Source organism: Dipodomys spectabilis, unplaced genomic scaffold (genome assembly GCF_019054845.1).
Source record: "Dipodomys spectabilis isolate Male_0828 unplaced genomic scaffold, ASM1905484v1 ptg000499l, whole genome shotgun sequence".
Lineage (NCBI taxonomy): Eukaryota > Metazoa > Chordata > Mammalia > Rodentia > Heteromyidae > Dipodomys > Dipodomys spectabilis.
The window spans coordinates 1,244,005-1,263,475 of NW_024871176.1; the positions used below are offsets into that span (position 1 = coordinate 1,244,005).

Consider the following 19,471-nt stretch of genomic DNA (forward strand, 5'->3'; position numbering starts at 1 on the left):
GAAACCAAGTTCCCCGCCACATCATCACATGCTTGCCACTCCTCCAGCAGGCAAAACGATGTGTTTATGAGAAGGTGGCACCAAGAAACCAGGTTAGCCGGAGACGGTTTGACCTGACAGAGCTGGGCATGCGCTGCCACAGGCTCACTAGACATGATGGGGGCAGCAGAGGCGCTCGGGCTTGGGCATGATGGCATGTCACTGCACAGATGACGCCGGGCTCCCGGCACACAACACGGCGGGCTGCGAGGGGAGGCGGGATGATGATGGCGGTGAGGGGAAGGTAAGTGGGATGTAGGCTCGGTCTCACCTCGAAGGCAGGAGGGGTGTACGACTAAAGCTGTTGGTACGGGAGCTGAGAAAGGCCACTAGATCAGAAACCAAAGGAGCCAGATAGTGAAAAGCCCCGAGGAAGCAAACTGCAGCCAGGAGAGAAGAGAGAGCAGCGCAGTGAGCCGGGGCCTGGCCAGCTGGCGGCCTTGCAGAGCCAGGGAGCCAGGGCACCGTCCTGGTGGGGCCAGGGCTCAGCTGCCAGCTCCGCTGGGCCTTGGAGGAACAGCCGCGGCTGGCCCGCCCTTCTCTGTGGGGCTCACCTCAGAGCCCCACTCATCTGTTTGCGGCTTCTTGGGGAGACGCATTAATGGCTACCCACATCCCAACACTGGACTCCCTCAAGCTCCTCACTGAAAAGCCAGTTATAACAGCCCTGGCCCAGCAGGGAGCTTTGCAGAACCCCGAAAACAGGTCCTAGTGATGGCCTGCACAGGCCTGCACAGCACAGCGCTCTGGAGAGAGGAAGCTGCTGGCCTTTGGGACAGGGAAGGGCAGCAGCTGCAGGGCTGCTGGCCCGCACCCAGCTGCGGTTTGTCATTCGTCACACGGGGCTTCCCAGCCCTACCACTGCTGATCTGTTTCCTTCTAGTTTTAAGCCAAGCCATGAGGAACAGCTGAAGAAGGGCCTGGTTCAAGTCTGGAGGTCACTGCAGCCCCCGACGGCAGTCACGGTCCCCAGGGACAGGAATTCTGTGGGCAGGGAACGGGGTGACCCTTCTGCCTCACACTGCTGACTGCAGGGGCTCCGGGGGTGTCCCTCACCCCATGTCAGTGCTCTTGCTTACCTGCCACGCCTCAAGCTGCTGTGAGAGGTTCAGTTTCTGCTGAATAGCATCCAGCAGCTGGCTGTTGAGGGACATCATGTCCATCTTGCACTTGGCCAGTTCCAGCTCCACAGCGTTCTTCCTGCAAGCAGAAGGCGGGGGTGAGCACGGACAGCTGTGCAGGGGCACCTGGCTCTCTAGGAGGAGACCTGAGTGCAAATGCACGAGTCTGTAACTATGTTGTGCAACAAGCTTCCACAGAGTTCTCTCAACCTTCAGAGCCAACCTGTAGATGAAGGGACGGTTTGTCACCTTCATCTCAACAGGTGGAAGAACAGGTCGAGAGTGATTGAAAGAGGAGGACAGGGCTAGGAATGCCACCTTCCTAGCCCTGGTGGAAGAGCGCTTGCCTTGCATGCATGAAGCCCTGGGTTCAATTCCTCAGTACCACATACACAGAAAAAGCTGGAAGTGGCACTGTGGCTCAAGTGGAAGAGCGCTAACTTTGAGCAAAAGAAGCTCAGGGTCAGTGCCCCAGGCCCTGAGTTCAAGCCTCAGGACTGGCAAAAAAGTAAAAAAAATTTTAAAAGAGGAGGATACTTGAATGAGGAATGGAGCCAAGCACCTGTGGCTCACAGAAGGCTGAGACCTGGATGATCATGGTTCAAAAACCAACTAGGGCACGAAAGTCTGAGAGACTTCATCTCCCATTAATCATCAAATAGCAGGGCTGGAGGTATGGCTCAAGTGGTAGAACACAAGCCATAGGTTCAAACCCTAGTACCAGCAAGGGGGAAAAAAAAAAAGATTGGAGCCCAGAAGGGATCAAAAGCCTTATATGGCACAAAGGAACGCGCCCCTGGCAGGGTGCAGACCTCCCTCCTCCTCCTCCTCCTGGAAGGGGAAGGACGAGGTCCTCTGACTCTTAAAGGAGTCATCTGTAAGAGAGAAGTGTGCAAAGAAAGCCACACAGGGGTGATCAGCACAGCTTAACTAATGCTAGTACCCAAGAACTGGGCAACTGGTGGAATAGTGGGGAACATGATAGACTATGGGCACCAGTAAACAAAACGAAACAAACCAAAAGACCAGTTTGCTGCTGCTCAGTGGAGAAAAGAGCCAGAAAACAAGGTGGAGATTTGTAAAAGACTATGTGGAAGGCACACACAGAAATCTAGCTAGTCAGGCTGATTCTCCTGACATACTTTTTGTATTTTCACGTTTTTGTATATTTCATGTATTATTTTTTTTTCTACTTTGCCTAACAGTCCTAAATTAAGCTGCTAAATACAAAAGAAAATTGGTGGGGGAGGGGGATCTAAAGCAGGAGGAACTGGGCCGCCTCTGCCAAGCGAGGAGCCCGGGGGCCCAGACGCCCAAATGTGCATCATTTAGCCCTTGCCACGCCCCCGCTCCCTTCCCCCCCCCCCCCCCCCCCCGTCCCCTCCACTGGAAACAGCAAGGCTCAGGAAAGGACCTCCTTGCACCCAGCCAGCGACCACCCAAGGATGGCCGGAGCATCCCCACCTGCAGAGTCCACCCGCTTTGACTTGGGAACGCCGCCTGCACGAGCAGAAGAGCAGTGGGTCCCATTTACAAAATGCTCAGCCGCCGCCCTCCCCCAGCGGTGCCAGCACTTCCTCCCGGGCCTGGCCGGGTCCACAGAGCCATTAGTCACCTACCCCACACCCACCACCAGGACCCAGATCCACACCCGCCCAGAGGCTCTCCGCTGCGGTGCCTGTGCTAGCTCCGCCCACTGCGGCTGTGGGCCTCTAGGATAGGCCCGGGCCTGCCCAATGAGCATGGGGCTCAGAGTACTGCAGACTACCTCTGTCACGCTAGACGCCATTGGCTGGCGTGGAAGAGCGGAAAGCCTCGGATGGCGCTGGTTGCCATGGACGCCAGCCCGGCCACACAGTCCAGGAACAAACCCCAGGGGTTGGGTAGCAGCTGCAACCTCACGCTTCTCAGCCTTTGCCAACAGGTGGCGCTACACGCAGCCCGGGAAGGGCTGCGGGTTGGCCCCGCGGGCCTCCACGCCTGGCCGGCTGGCTCTGAACGTTCACTCCCTGAACACCCTCAGTACTTGTCATTCAGCAAAAACCCCAGACCCCGAAGGCACAGAAGTCGCAGATGAATTTAATAACCACATTTTAAAAGGCAGTACTTCCAAGAGCGAGGGCTAGAATTCCTTTACTTAAAATGTAGGACCTGACCTTTTATTTTCTGGCCAGTCCTGGGGCTTGAACTCAGGGCCTGAGCTTCTTTTGCTCAAGGCTAGCACTCTACCCCTTGAGCCACAGCGTCACTTGGCCCAGGTTGGCTTCAAACTGCAATCCTCAGATCTCAGCCTCCTAAGTAGCTAGGATGACAGGTGTGAGCCACCGGCGCCCCACTGAAATATACTCTACCCGACTTACATAACTGTAACCCCTTTGTACACCACCTTTGTAATAACAATAAAAAATAAAGAACACACATATGAAAGCTAAGCTTTACAAAAAAAAAAAAGCAAGACAGGTAGAGTGTCATCCCACTGATGTTTAAAAAATCCCACACAACTAATACATTACAAACCCACCTGCACACGCACAGGAAAAGATCTGTCAGAACACACACCCACCTTTCAACAGTAGCTTCTACCTGGGACTGGGGACGAGGGTGGAGAGCTTTACCCTTGTATTCTTCTGTACAATTTGGGTTTGAAACAACTGAGTGTCTACCTCAATTTAAACAACAGAATGAAACCAGCCGTCGCACTCACTTTGCAATGGCCTCGTCCCGGTCCCTGATGGCCTTCTGAAGCTGCTCCCGTGGCTCCTTGTCCTCAGATGCCACTCTGAGCCGGTCCCGCTCCTCCTCCAGTGCAGTCATCTCCACACTCAGCAGCGTCACCTTAACAGACCGCAGAAGAAGGATCATGACGCTATTGTTGCTGGCTTGGGTAGTTTTTCCTCCATGAGGGAAAAAGGCATGGAGAAGCCCCAGTCTGGCAGGTGTGCATGGGGGAGCAGGTCAGTGGCATCCCACAGCTGCCCTGCCCCAGGGAGGGCTCTCCTCTCCTGGGGAAGGACATGGGGGGGGGAGAAGGGGGGGGAACAGATCTACTCCTCTACTTGGCACACCACACTGCCAACCAGTTACCAGGTTTTCCTGGGGAGATACTGAAAAGCCCCGAGCACATCAAGGTTCCAGAGCACATTTTACAGAGTAGGGCTCAAGTCTTGTTCTAGCCATCTTTCACACTGAATGGTATTGATGGGGGCCTGGCTTACCATCTCCAGAGCACTTGGCACAACCCGACTCTTCCTCATTCAGCTATCCAGGTCAAAGCCATCTAGAATCTGAAGTTATTACTTCTTGCTTTGAACCTGTCACCTTGCCTGTGGTCCATTCCTCAGCGAATGCTATCCTGGGAACCATCATTTGGCAGCGATGGACCCCTCCAGCAGCTCTGCCAGCAACCTCTGTTTTACTCCACTCCACAGGAGAGTTAACCTCACATATGCCGTGATCACTGCAGGGCAGCACGGGGCTGCCTCCCTCTGTGCATACCTGAGCCTGACTGTGCGTGCCACTGAACCTCCCAACTCCTACACAGCTGACAACTGCCATCTTGGGGGAAGTCACGCCAAACCTTTTCCTATTTGGGGGCAGCTCCTGGTTGTGTGAGTCTCAGCGGGAGGCATGGTATGACTGCCCCACAAGGTCAGCTACTCATTTCCTTTCCTTTGCAGCTATGGCGCAGTGTGCGATCAGACTTGCCTGTCACTCCCCTTTCCTGGGCCAGCAGAGCCGCAGGTGAGGGGCAGCGGCAGCAGCAGGCTGGGTTCTGCTGTCTCTTTCTTGTGGCTTCTCCTTCCTGTTTGGGAGCAGGGGTTGTCCTGCCTTCCTCTCACTTGGTTCTGTAAACAATCGGACCCAATGCTTTCTGCCTAAATTATGCAGAGCAAATTTGTTTGCAACCAGAAACGCTCCCAGCTAGACCTTCCAGCAAACATCTGTTAGGTAATAGAAGGGGGGGGGGGTGTGCTTTTCTAGGTGGATAGGACTAGACATGAATTTGGATATTTGGATGCCTGATCTCACCTTCTTGTTAAATATTACACCGATATTTTCCCAAGGGAGGGACCATCCATGCAGGCCTGTCTCCCTCGCACAGGGGATCTATGTCACCCTTCTGCATACTTACTGGCTTCTCAAGTCCCAGGTTGAATCTTCAGATAAGACTGAAACTAACCCAGAGTTCAAGCCCCACGGCCGACCAAAAAAAAAAAAGACTGAAACTGAGTGAAGGCTCCAAGATGAGGCTGATGATCCAAACTATCAGACTGACAGAGCAGGGCTGCCGCAAGCCACAGAGGCAGCTGCTGGAGGGGTTCACAGGTCACCCCATGGCAAGGAGTAGAGGGACAGTTTACTATTAGAAGTCTGATAAGGATCTTCAAGGCCTGGACAGCAGAGAGCTGTAGGCTCTCAGGTGAGGAAGGCTCAGAAGAGGAGAGCCCACACCTGCAAGGCATGGTCTGGAGTATCTGAGAGGTCATGGCTTGCACATACGGCATGTCCCAAGACACAAGAAGAGGTGGTAAAGTGGTGAAGAGACCCAGCCTCACCTGGGGAAGGTTCTACTGCTTGGTTGCTAAAAGTCAAGACTCAGAAAGCACCTGGCAAAGACAGCCAGACCTCCTACCAAATGAGCCCCGCCACAGCCCCAGGCCAGCTGAGTGAGGAACAGAGAGGCAATAAACAGGGACAGACATGCCAAGCAGGAACAGCTAATGTTTAATATGCTTCAGATAAAACTCTAGAGAACTTTTTGCTTTGATCTGGAAAATCTGGACAAGTTAGAGACCAGCAGGTACCTGCCTCAGGAGAAGAGACAAAGGTCTTAAAAGAGACAACCTAAAAGCTGGTCCCATCAATTAACGAAGGCAGGAGAAAAGCTGTATACTCAGCAGCCCCACTTTGCACCTGCTCATTGATCTGAGCCACTCCCCTCTAGGGTCCCTTTACAATCACGCTGGGCTCCAGGGAGGACACAGTTCATGATAAGCTTTGACAAAAGGCAGACTGCCTCTCAGACAGGCAATGCCATCTTCCCACCATCTTGAAGAGCCAAAAGATAATACAGGACATCTGTTAGGCCTCTGCAGAAAAGGCTGAGCTAACAGTAGGTCAACCAGGCCAGACCTGTGACTTGTTGATACCGGCTTAATAATGCATACCTTTCTTACCTTTCTGCCCCCAATTGTCCCGATTTAACCTGAAGCCAATGCCTGCACCCCGAAAGATGACTGAAGTGCTATCTTCCCATGGCTACCATGCACTAAACTCCTTTCTTTTGTCTTTGCCGTGTCTCTCTATTTGGCTTATAGGGGCAAGTGGCCAGACCTAATATGGGATTCCTAGACTTTGAGCCTGGGGTCTAAAACTTAGTTTCAGTCTTTTTCTCTGAACTACAACAGGGGAAAAACAACTGTCCTGTTGACTAAGTTGTGAAGAGAACTGAGATCGAAAACCTCAGGGTCCACTGCACAGTGGCTTACTATTATGTATTCCACTCCTTCTTTCTCCACCCCGGAGGGGCCCGGGAGCTGGGTATACACAGGATGTAGATCGCTGATCCCCAATCCACTTTTCCCAAATAACATGGGTGTCCTCACACAAAAGCAGTGTCAAAGAAAGCACCCCAAAGTCATGCATCTATGGCTTTTATTATTTGGCTGCTTGTCCAGTCGGGACCTGTGCTAATACTTGAGAAGAGGGGAGGCTCACGCTGGCTCTCTGGGGTGGTCTGTGGCGCAGCTGACTGGACAGTGTGGTTTGGAGTGCAGGACGATGGCCGGACAGAGCCAGGGCACACCTCCTGGAAGCGGGGGTCAGAAGGGTCTCCAGGAGGAAGTGAAATCTGCTCTGGAACTTGGGAGAGGAAGGTAGAGCTGAGGGACAGGAGGGTCTTCCAGGTAAAGAGGATGAGAAGGAGAAGGCCAGAAATGGGGGACATGTGCCCCTGCCACATCCACTGGGTCCACTGACGCGAAGGGGATCGGGGGGCAGTCAGCATGCGGCAGCCCCTGGTGACTGGGGCCCGAGGCCTCCTATGACCTGATGTGGAAGCCAGTCCAAGATGGGTTGTCAAAGAGCACCCTGCCTTCAAGTTTCACTTCACCAAGACCGCCCCCCTCATGAGGGTGGGTGGCCTGGGGAGGTGAGGATCAAAGCCTAGCTATGGCAGAAGGTAAGCTGGAAATACGGCAGTGTCCAGGAGCATGGAGGAGGGTAATGCTCAATTTACGGTTAAGCACATTTGGTTGGTGAAGCCCTGAACGCTCCAGCCCACCTCCTCTCTTCCCAGGTCCTCTGGAGTATCTGGTGGGTGCTCCAGCCAAGGTTGTGCTGTGTCTCCACCAGCCTGGACTGAGGAGCCTCACAAATGACTGGCTTCTGTATTCGGCGATGAGTCCTGCAGACCCCCACCCCCACCCCCACCCCTCCGCTCACGGACAGGAGGAGCAGCCAGGGCTGTGGGGGCTGAGGACGTGCTGGGGGAGGCGCCGGGCATGCCATCGAGTCTAGCTACAAATGTACGCCACAAACAGAAATTATCCAATTACACTTACGCTCCTTTACTCAAAAGGAGGTGGTACATCTGACCACCCGCTTTCCAGGCCTACCTTGGGCCTCTAGCCTCATCTCGAAGTGGGAAGAAATGGGCTTGGATGCTAGAACCTCAATCCCAGCTAACTTTGTCTGGGCCCTGTCTCCCAAGAGCCTAGAGACAGCTCTTGGCTCTCATGACCCTGAGTCAGGCCTGAAACACAGCATTATGAGCCACTGAGGCCCATGGTGGATGCGTGGCAGCTGCTGAACCAACCCTGAATGTGGATATCATGCTTCCTGTGTTGGCTGCCGTGTCTCATCATTCTTGTACCCCAACCCTGCCCAGGGTATCAGCCTGACTCCCACAGGGCAGGTTAGGGCCTGTAGTTATATCTAAGAGGTTTTCACTATGAGCATTTACGAAGAGATCATCTTCAGGAGAAAACCAATTCTTTCCCCCGGGTGGGCTGTGGGTGCCACCTCCTGCCTTGGGCACTGTGGGCATGGGAGCTGTGGAAACTGGCTGAAAGCACTCATCTGGGAAGCCTCTAAGGTGACTTGCCTCATGGGGATGTCTAACATCAGACTCCAAGCAACCCCCACTTCCTATTTCTGAATGAAATAATGCCCCCAGTGAGTTTCTAGTACTATTATTCTGGGAAGCAAGCAAAACTAAAGAAGCCCAAGAGTGGTCACTATCAAAGAGCTGGTAAGTACACAGTGGTACCCAGCTTCTCAGGAGGGCAAGGCAGGAAGACTGCTTAAGCCTAAGAATGGTATAGGCACATAGAGGGAATTCTGTCTTCAAATAAATAAGTAAATAAAATATTAACCCGAAGACCTTTTAAGTCAAATGTTCTACCACTGAGCTGTACTTCCCAGGAAACCTTTGGGCCCAGCTTTCTCTTGTGTTTTTTTTTTCTTTCAGTCTGGAACATCTGACCCTGAGTGTCAACTGTTCCCTAGGCAGAAACAAAACAAAACAAAAACCCAACAGGGAGAGCGTGAGGGAAGGGGTAACATTGTCCCCAAAGAAATGTACTCTTTACTTGATTTATGTAACTGTAACCCTTCTGTATATTGCCTTTATAACAACAACAACAACAATAAAACAAAGGCATACACACAGAAAATACCAAAGGTATGAAAAGTTGAGGTCCAGCCGGATGCCAGTGGCTCACACCTCTAATCCTAGTTACTCAGGAGGCTGAGATCTGAGGATCATGATTAGAAACCAGCCCAGGTTGGAAAGTCAGTGAGACTCTTATCTCCAATTAACCACTCAAAAACTGGAAGTGGCGCTATGGATCAAATGGTAGAGTGCTACTTTTAAGCATAAAGAGGCTCAGGGACAGCGCCCTAAGTTCAAGCCCTGCAGAAGACAAAAAAAAAAAAAAAAGTTGGCGTCAGAGCAGTCTCTGGCTGCCCAACCTGTTTCCCAGAGTTTAGTGAGGAAAAAGCCACAGTTTTGAGTAGCATCACTCTATCCTTGCTTTCTGATTCTTCACAAGAAGAGCAGTGTCAGCTATTAGCCTCCCTGATAGAAATAATCTTCCAAGAAGATAATATCAGGAAGACTACTAGATGACCCCCAAAAGTACTGACAGAAGCAAACACCAGACTAATGACCTGCACCAGGAAGGGATTGGGAGAGGGGTGGGTGGGTGTGACAGCAATGCTGGCTGGGGCTTCCCTAGCTGCCACCCTGTGGAGGGCAGAATCTACACATAAACATGGCCAACAGGGAGAGAGTGCCTCTATCTACTTCCCAGGACAGATTTTAGAGGTTCCTTCTTGGGTGGGGCTGCCTAAGTCTTTTAACATTTTTCAGATCAGAATTCAGATGTGCCTCTCCACCGCTGGCAAGAAGACAGAATCGGGATCAAACAGGAAAGGAACAGTGAGGTCAGCGGCCAGGTCACTGAAGCTGAGAAACAGGCCCACAGAGGTGATGGTGCTGACAGAGGAGAGGCTGCAAAGATGCCCTGCTCTCGGCCCACCAGCTCCCCTGCCCGGAAGCCGCTGGCCAAACACCTGAGAGCGGCCTGGGCACTGTGGCCCTCAGCTGTCAGCATCTGCCAGTCCGCCCGATTTGGCTCTGCAGACATGTCGCTGCAGGAATGGAGGATCGGCTATTCTTGCTCCTGCCAATCTCACTTTGGGATAAACAAGGGCTGTGTTCTTCTCTTGGAGGCACTCAGCTCACCTCAACTTCAGGTCACAGTCCCCCAAGGATCCGGTGGAGGACAGCTGCGTCTCACAGAGGTGGGAGTGAACAGGGGCACATGGGCACACTCTCGGCACTGGGCTGAAGATGGGGTGCTCACCTGACTGTGGAGTCGCTGCAGCTCTTCTAGGCTTTGCCTCAGTTTACCCCTCTCTCCCTCCATGAGCTCTCTCAGGGCTCTTGAGTCCTCACTTGTCTGCCTGATCTGTTCTTCTAAGGAGTCATCATCAATTCTCCGAGAGCTCTGACAGCAAGAGGAGAGACCCAACCAGAGACAGGGAGGGGTGGGAGATGGAGAGGAGATGGGGAAGCGGGTGGAGAGATGTCAGGGATAGAAGGACAGCAGGGGAGATGAAGGGAGGGAAGGGAACAAGGGGGGGGGAGACAAAGGGGATAACAAAGAAGGGGAGAGAGATTAGGGAGGGAGAACCTCCAGCTCAACTTCAACCTGCAAATTATAGCTAGATGTTCATTTTTGTTTGGGGCTTCAGAGGGAGAAAGCTGTGTAGGTGAATGCCACACGATGCGGATGGCTCCCTTCTCCCACCAGGACTTGGCCTTGTACAATACAACCCACAAAACAACACAGCCTGGCCAGAGGCAAACAAGGAGCCTTCGGCTTACTTCGTCCATTACAGGCAGTAAGACATAGCCGCTCTGTAGGAGGCTAAAACCTGAGGAGAAATAATTGCCCCAGAGCTGGGCATCTGAGTGGAGAACAAGCCAGGAGAAATGTCTCAGAACTGTAGGGAGGGACGCGCATCTGCCGAGGACACTGGAGGAGCCACGCCTGGAATTCTCTGAGGCCCTTGCTCATCAGCTCCCTGCGCTCACTAACATTCATATTCTTTTGGTGCTCATTCCACTACGAGGACCAAACAGAATAGCAACTTGCAGTTTTTACCTACTGCAAATTTCTTTATCCATAGTTTCTAAGCACAGCCTTTAAACTTAAAAGCGGACACTCTACACACAACCAGAAGAACTTCATTTGTACATTGGCAATTGCAAGAGGGTAACCTTGGAGGCTCCCTTCCCCGGCCCTTGGCCTCTCTGATCTCCAGTAGTCTGTGCTCTCAAAAAAAATGAGCAATCAGGAGGTGCTCTGGCCGGTACTTTGCAAGGCTCCACTTCAGAGTTTACTTCACTTTCTCCACTAGATTTCAACTGCCCGGCCCTATAGGCAAGGCTCTTCTCCCATTTGCCCTTACCGTGGGCTCCATGCCATCCACGATGCTCTGGATCAGCCGCTTGAGCTCACTAAGGGCAGTGCGCAGGCTGCCGGCTGGCACGTCCTTGGCGGAAGAGGTTTCTGAAGACTCGTCCATGGATGAGTCTGTGGACACGGCTGAGTCGGCACTGTCATTTCCACGAAGGTGTGAGCAGAGATAGCGGACTTGGCAGTAGGCTTCCCAAAGCTGCAGTCTTAGCTGTGTCACAAGTGGAAATCGTCATTTCGAATCCTAGAAAGGACTTGACCATCTCTTGTCTAGAAGCTAAACCCAAGTACAGATGCCAGAGACCCTGATTTGGGGAGCAAGGGCTTTTGTTTTTAAAAATCATCTGCCCCAAGAAGCAATACTTTTTCAAGCCCTGTACCTCTTCCCAAACTCCCGATTCTCCCCTTTCCCTGCCTACCAGCCCCTCCTGTTTGCTAATATCAAGCATTTCTTGAAATATATGATCAGATCTGTTGGGGTCAGGAAATGGTTGAGGGAATGAGTAGTTATGAGATGTATGGAAAGAAGCTAAGGGGCTAGTTCCTGAATGTTCTAGTACTCTGCCAATGCCTGAGGGAAGAGGCTGCTACCGGTCACCAAGCATCTCCTCAGTGCCACGAGGCCAACACCTGGCAGGACACAGTCCTTGGACAGCACTGCTCAAGGCCTCAATGGACAAGGCAGGTGGGTGATGGAGGGTCAGGTCGCTTTATACAGCTCTAACCAGCATGTGTAGGAGCTCATGAAGGGCCACAGGCCTTGCCAGGCAGTAGTGAAGCTCTGAAGAAGAGAAGATGGCCCATGAGCCCCAGGACCACCTGCCCTGCTGGGCTGGCAAAGGACATCAGCACCTGCTCTCTTTCCTGCTCCAGTTCCTCAGCCTCCATGCTCTGTTCGATCTCTGACAGCAGGGACGTGCTGGTGGCAGCAGAACTCTGCAGGCTCCTCTCCTCCGTGAGCTCCTCCACCTTCACTTGCAGCTGCCGGTAGGACAGTCGCACCTCCTGGAGCTCCAGCTGGCTTTGGTGCAGCTGTGGGGAGAGCAAAGCTAGGAGGCTTGCCCAAACCAAACAGCAACAGTGCTAGAAGCTGACCACACTGCTAGACCAGCCGCCACCTCACTGGGAAACAGGGAGGAGGAATGGGTAGGACTGCATCAGAAATGTGGTCAGCAAGACCCAGATCAGGGAGATGCTACAGGACAAACAACTCGCTGTTTTTTTTAACAAGTAAGTTTCAAGAAAAACTATATAAAGGGGGAAGCCAGAAATTAAAAAAGACTCAAGAGATGTATCAAACAATTGCAATGGATAGGTCTGTAAACTTTTCAAGTTTATGCCATTTATACGAAAATTAAAAATTTGAACTAATGGAGTTCAAGGACATGTTAAATTTTGTAATGTAACAGTAACATGGTTATATACTTTGAACAGTTTTTTTTCCCCCTACCCTGAGTGCTTCGGACCAAATCCAGGGCCTTGCGCATGCTAGCCAAAAGCTCTACCACGTAGCTATATCTTCTTCTTAAAGTTCTTTTACTTTAGAGATGTGCACACACACCCATATGCTAGTCCTAGGGCTTGAACTCAGGGCCTGCACACTGTCCCTGAGCCTTTTTATTCAAGGTTAGCATTTTACCTGAGCCACAACCCCACTTCTGGCTTTTCGGTCGTTAACTGAAAATAAGTGTCTCAGGGCCTTTCCTGCCAGGGTTGGCTTTGAACTATAATCCTCAGATCTCAAGACTTCCTGAGTAGCTAGAATTACAAACATGAGCTACTGGCACCCAGCTCTTTCTTGATTTTTAAAAGCTCTCAGAGATCACTTTTACATGGCAGGATTGCAGAAATCAACAAGCTCAATGAACAAGGTCCCTCAACAGAGGACCGAGGCTCAGAGAAGTGAGGGATCCAGTGTCGGGAAGAGACAGCAACACAGGGGTCAGGACTCGTGGCTTGGGTCCCCCCTCATTGCCTCTACTTCACCCTTCTGGCTCTTCTTCACCTTTCTCTGTGGCCTTCTCTCTGAAGTCCACAACATGGCACCATTCTCCACCACTGTGGAACATAAGGACCACCAACCAGTGCCTTCCAGCACTGACTTGCTTCTTGTTTTATTTGGTCAGTTGTGGGTCTTGAACTCAGGACTTGGGCACTGTCCCTGAACTTCTTTGTGTTCAAGGCTAGCGCTCTACCACTTGAGCCACAGCGCCACTTCTGGTTTTTGAGGGGTTAATTGGAAATAAGAGTCTCATGAAGACTTTTCTGCCTTGGCTGGCTTTGAACCCTGATCCTCAGATCTTAGCCCCCTGAGTAACGAGGATTACAGGCGTGAGCCATCTGTGCCTGGCTGACAGCAGAGTCATCAGCAGCCTGGGACATGTGACACCTGTAGTTCCTACTCTCTTCTTTGTGTGGATCACTCCCATCTACCTTAAAAGATTTTTTTTCCCTTGAGGCATAAGATAGTGGAAGAACTTCCTGAGATTTATCTTTATTTCTGGGGTCACTTCTGTTCCATGAATGAGAAGGGACACCGGACCTTTTTCCTCGGATTTTTGGCCAGGCCAAGGCCAAATCAGCGTGTAGTTCCTGCAGAGACGCAGAGACTATGTGGAAGCTGGCAGCAACTCCAGAACCAAGCTCTTGTGAAAGAAGCATAGCTGGCGTGCAGAACCCTTAGCCAATCCTAGAATTTATGTGCCATGAGCCTTCACTCACCCATCATTGCCAAGAAACCATTGGCTGATGGTACCAGAGGCCTGGATGAGCTCTAACCAAGAAGGGGTTGGAGCTGGCTACTCAGAGAATGCAAAAAGAACTGGCCAGCCTGCTCTGTGTGGTTCCTTGGATTGGCAACACCTGCTGGTTCAGTGGGAACTCCTCCAGTCCATTCTGAGGAAACTCAGAGCCAAAAGAAAATCAGGGCTACCGGGGGTAAAAGTGGCATTCCTTGGAAGTATTTGGCCTGGTTACAAGCAACATATTAAACTGGCAAAAGGCTTTACAATTATTTTCTAGACAATCCCACATACATCTCAGCAGGAGAAGTTCCACACAGACAAGTATGAGTTCTTATGCACAGGGCAAAATTAGTTCAATTACTCATGCACATTCAAAGGTACTTAATTAATTATAACAGCAAGAGAACAAAAGGCCAGGAGGGGCCTCTCTGTGATTAGTGGTGGATTCATCACCTGGGCAGAAATGTGGAGAAACCAAACCAGGGAAGAAATAAGAAAACAGCATTCTTTCAAATAGAAAGAGAAAGTAGCATTCGCTGTGTACCAAAGACAACACTGAGTTTACTTCTAGGCATGAGTGTGAAGTTTAAGCTCCAGCACTCAGGTCAGCAGAAGTGGGAGTGCTCTCCTTACCTGACATTTGAGGGGTGTGTGATCTGCCTCCTGGTACATGACCATCGCCTGTGCTTTGCTAATGAAACCCTCCCAGCCCACTGGGCGCAAGGCCCTGTGCACACTTGTAAAATGCCTGGCTAGGTATGAAACAGGGCAGCTCAGTGGGCCTTGGAAGGGACAATTCCTTTACCAAATAAAGAGTGGAACACAGTGTTTGATTTAAGGTGCGTTCAATAATTTATCATGTCTAATCTCTGTTCTGAAACCTGAAAAACGAACCAACAAACTTGGATTAGGTTAGTGGCTTAAAAATCTGTCTTTGCCAGCAGGACCCCGGTCACACAGTGAATTTGACCAATGGGGCTTTCCTTGCCTGCCAGCCTTCTTCTCCTTATCTGAAGGTTTCAAATCACAGGATTAAACACATTCTAAGGCCACTGGCTGGACATTTTACGAATGTGATTAGGACTGTACAATCGCCACACCCGAGTCTGCTTCAATTTTTACTTGTAAGTAAGGGCTGTACTGTCAACAGGCCAGGCTTTGTGGAGGACACTGGTAACCAGTGGCAGCTTACATAAGTAGAAGAATAGAAGGCACAGACAGAAACTGTTACGTTGTTTAGGAGAGGTGAGAACCAAGCCATAAACTAGGCTAACGGAGTGGGAATTGCCTGCTTGCGGGAGCCCTCCGTAGGCCAGTTGGAAGACTGAATGTACAGGGGGTGAGGATGTGTGTGGGCCTGACTTGGGATTCTCACTACCACAGAACACCTAAACCATGGCATTATCCATGGTTAGTACATGGTAGTCTACACTGGTCCTGACTCTTCCCTCCCATCTACAAGTCTTCCATTATGAATCTGAAATAATAACTTTTCATTTGTGAATTCATCCTGGGCTGGACGTTTCTTTTGGCACAGGTCATTTCTGTTTTCCCTTTCCTCTCCAGGTTCTATCTCAGTAACTAAGCCCCAGAAGAGTGCCTGATAGGGGACCACATGTTGGTCAAACTGACTTGCAAGGGCAAGAGCAACAGGTAAATCAGGCGGGGAGGGGGGGGGGGAAGGGGGGATATCAGTTCCAGTCTTGATCCTACTCAGGACTCAGTACACACCTGGGTTAAGTGATTTGTCTTCTCTGAGACCTAGACTTATGAGCATTTCCATCTCCTGTGGAGAATCCTACAGTGTTCAGTATTAATATTGCCAACTTTGAAAACGGAACCAACTCCTTTCCTAGTACCATTTCCCTTCCTCCCTCTGTTCCTCTCTCCCTCTCCAGTGCTGGGGATGGAATGCAGGGGCCTGTACAAGCGAGGTGGGGCTCTAACACTGACCTACACTCAAGCCCATTTTGGATTCAACATTTACTGAGGCCCCACCACATGCAGCAGGAGAAAGCTGTTACTTGTCCTCCAAAGGGAAGCTCTCAGCAGTCTTAGCTCCGAACAGCCTCCGTATGAGCCGTTAGGCAGACCTGGGCTTTGGGCAGGGACACCCCTGGCCAACTACTCTGCCCTTGATGACACTGTTCCAATCCAGTAAACCCAGAGGGAAGGCAATGCCTACCTAGTCCCTAGGCCCCGGCCAGCCCAGCAAAGCACCTCAGTAGTAGACACTGTGTCCTCTTTCTGGGGAGGTTAGGAGTGTTCATCTTTTTGTTTGGGGGCTTATTTCTTGTCAAGTGTGAGCTCTGGAATCCAACTGAGACCTGGGATTGCGGGTGAGGTGGGAGCAGTTCCCAAATAAGAACAAATAAAACTCAAAAAGCAGTATCCTTAGGGAGGAAAATAGAGGACCGGTCAGGCTCACAAAGGGGTCAGCCTGTGCCTTTCCTGGCAATGAGCAGAAGGAGGATGCATTCTGCAGGGTTCAGTGGGCAGCTGCTTGGCTTCTGCTCTGCACCAGCCAACCAAATCCCTCAAGCTGACAAGCAGCAGCAGAGAGCACCATGAACTGAGCTCAGAGAGCCACAGGCACTGTCTGAAATCTAGCAGGTTTCATATATACCAGGAGGCCAGAACAACACATGGTGTTCCAGCTAGGTTAGCAGCCCAGAAAGAACGAGATGAAACTACTCCAGGGACCAGTGGCTCAGAACACATGGGAGGGATGGATCGTGGGGGAGCCACGCGTTTGCCTGGCTCTAGGCATGTTGGTGGATACCCAGCAGAAATCACAACCGGGTCATGGTGAGACCCTTACACTACCCTTCTGTTTCCCACTACCCTGGGGTGGTGCTAGCCTTCTGCCCTTCCATTCTGGCTAAGATGCTGCCTCAGGATAGCATCTTCCCAGTACCTGCAAGTCTTTGTCGTGGCCCTGCCTCTCCAGGATCAGCACCCGGTCCTGTAGTTCCTCCACAGTGCCTTGCAGCAGGTCATTCTCCTCTAAAGTGGCACTGAGACGATGTTCCAGCTCCCGTTTCCGATCTGACAGCATCTTGATCTGAAAGGGTGGAGAACCACAGGGGTGGTGTGGGGTCACACCCTTGGATGCATCAGAAGAGTGACTGGCCCCAAACACGGAGGCACGTGTCTGAGTGTTGTGTCATGGGACTCGGGGGGGGGCCCCACCTCAGAGAGAAGAGCTGTGCGATCCTGGGCTGAAGAGAAAGGCCCTCCCCACTAGATAGCTCTCTGGCAACAGGTGGGAGTTAGCTGTGGGAAAGCTGGAATGTGGGCTGCCAGGCAGAGGAAGGAATGGTTAGTGCTCTGGAAATTCCAGAGATAAGACAGCCCCACCTCACCTGCCCTCAGCTTTACCCTAGCTCCACTACTGGCAGGAGCAGTACCTGACCTGTACTTCTCTTCCTTCAAGTCACAAGCACCAGAAGTTACCCAAGAAATTCCTGGGGCTTCAATGTTTTCATACTCAGGCTCTCCTCCATCCTCTCCCCATAGCTCGACTCTCTGGCATTCACTAGAAAGGGCACAGCTCAGGCCTGGGGACTCAGCTAATAGAGGAGGTAGACAAGGTACAGAATCCAGTGCACTGTGTTAAGTCTTATGATGCATGCCATCTCCTATGGGAAGGTCTGGCTACTCAACTCAGTGCCAGGAAGGCAGTCAAGGAAAGAGATACCCCATTTTCTCTGGCCTGCAGGTTTGCAAGCAAGGAGCGAGCTAAGCCAGCACTCCCCACAGCCAAGGAGAGCGCCACCATCAGTGGCTCCAAAAAGTCTTCCTAAGTGTTCTCAAGGGTGAACTTTTGGGGTCTTGCAGGTCCCCGTGGCTCTTGCCATTTATTAGTTCCATATGGTATTGATTTTTTATCCAGCTACGTGCTTGCAGATACTTTCCTTATTGTCAAGATGTTGCCCCAGCTGTGATCTAGCCTGGAGAACAAAGCCTTCACACTCTTCCAGAGCTAGATTCTGAAGACCAATCCAGGGAGACTTTGAAGTATGTGTCTAACTCACCCTAGATCTTGAGATCCATCTTTCCCTCTGCCTCTTGTACTCTCTCCCCCCACCCCATCTCCCCTCTCGGTCTCTCTGCCCCTGAGTTCTGCTCACAGGCCACAGAGGTTCCCTGGCCACCAATCAATCAGATAGGATGCCATCCTGGGGAAAAGAGGTATGTGGCCTTTGTACAGAGAGATCAGGTGTCTGTCCAAATAAAGAAGTACTGTCTCTCAAGTGTGCACCTGGGAGAGAGACCAAAAGGAGCAGGCCCCTTTTGTGAATGGGCCCACTATTGCCCACATTGAAGCAGAGTCACCTACATGAAGGAACTTCTCACTCTGGTTCATTTTCATTTAAATACCCTCCGCCCTTTAAATCCTCCTTCCCAGGGATCACCTTGTTTCCTGAGTTTCACTCAGTGAAGTAATGAGGTAACATGATTCTGATTCACAACCAACCCTTAAAAATACCTGAGTCCTGAGTTTCATGAAGTAATTTATCTGAAATGAACCATTTCACAACTTGGCCTCTGAAAGTAGCAGTTTCTGGGTCTCACATTAAATTAGGCTGTCAATTCCCTCACCCCACCTTCCATACCCCTAACCTTGTGGCAAAACCTGGCAATAAACATTCCTGAGATAACCTTGTTGGTGAGGATCTAGAGGAAGTGGACGATGGAAAAGAGGAAGAGGAAGAGGAAGACAGGCATCTCCAGTCAGACTCTGGTAGGGGCAGTCGAATGGCAAGTCATGCACACAAATGTCACAGACGGGCATGCCAAACCCCACGGGAACAAACTACTTACTTCAAGAACCTGCTGCTCAATACCAGTAGGAATTCCAAGGGAAAGGAGGAAGGAAGAAAATGGGAGGCAGAAGAGAAGAGAAGACATTGACAGACTTTAGGAAAAACATCCTCAGGTCATTTACAAAGCAGGGGAGCAGCCATGGGGTTCTCTGGCCTGATCGCAATGGGTGATTCCTTAGCCACAGTGGGAAATGGATCCTTCCATCAAGGTCTCCCACCCTGTCTCTCAAAGCCTGGCCTGGCCTACAGGGACAAGGAGCCCTTGGGAGTGGATTTGGTAGAAGCCTCCTAGAGAAGTCCCTGTTTGAGCCTGGCAATATAACCTTTGCCTTCTCCTCACCTTCCACAAATAGGTGCTCAGAGTATCAGCATCATCACTCAACTGCTACTTTCTTCTCCCCGCTGGCTTTCACATGCTTTCACTAACATATCTGTGTCCCAGGTACTATACCAAGCGCTTTCCATGTATTAACCCACCCCGAAACTTCCACTGCTCTCATTTGACAGCTAAGAGTTAAGAGAAGAGCGGCCCCTGTGAAAGTGAACTCAGCCTAAGAGGTACAAAGAACAGGAAGATGCCCTTCCCAGATCTTATGTGGACTGGAAAGTATCTTCTCTGCAGGGACTGACAGTCAGAAAATGTAGGCCATCCTTGATTTCCACACCCTGCAGTCACTCTGAGCATCCTTATTCTTCCAGACAACAGGCTACCCGGGTGCAAGGATCAAGTGTTCCTCATTTAGTTTTTC

At 51.2% G+C, this 19,471-nt stretch overlaps 1 protein-coding gene across 2 annotated transcripts in view; it reads right to left on the bottom strand.

Moving 5' to 3' along the window:
• Bicdl1 (BICD family like cargo adaptor 1) overlaps positions 1-19,471 on the bottom strand; it is a 78,090-nt gene that overhangs the window by 2,588 nt on the left and 56,031 nt on the right. Inside the window, exons 4-9 of one of the 2 annotated variants that reach the window (XM_042669596.1) lie at positions 16,811-16,957; positions 12,002-12,181; positions 11,142-11,360; positions 10,031-10,174; positions 3,865-3,995; positions 1,119-1,239 (exon numbers count right to left, since the gene is read on the bottom strand). In XM_042669596.1, coding sequence (XP_042525530.1) covers positions 1,119-1,239; positions 3,865-3,995; positions 10,031-10,174; positions 11,142-11,360; positions 12,002-12,181; positions 16,811-16,957 — 942 coding nt within the window. The remainder of the gene's footprint in view (positions 1-1,118; positions 1,240-3,864; positions 3,996-10,030; positions 10,175-11,141; positions 11,361-12,001; positions 12,182-16,810; positions 16,958-19,471) is intronic. The other variant, XM_042669597.1, reaches the window with a different exon arrangement.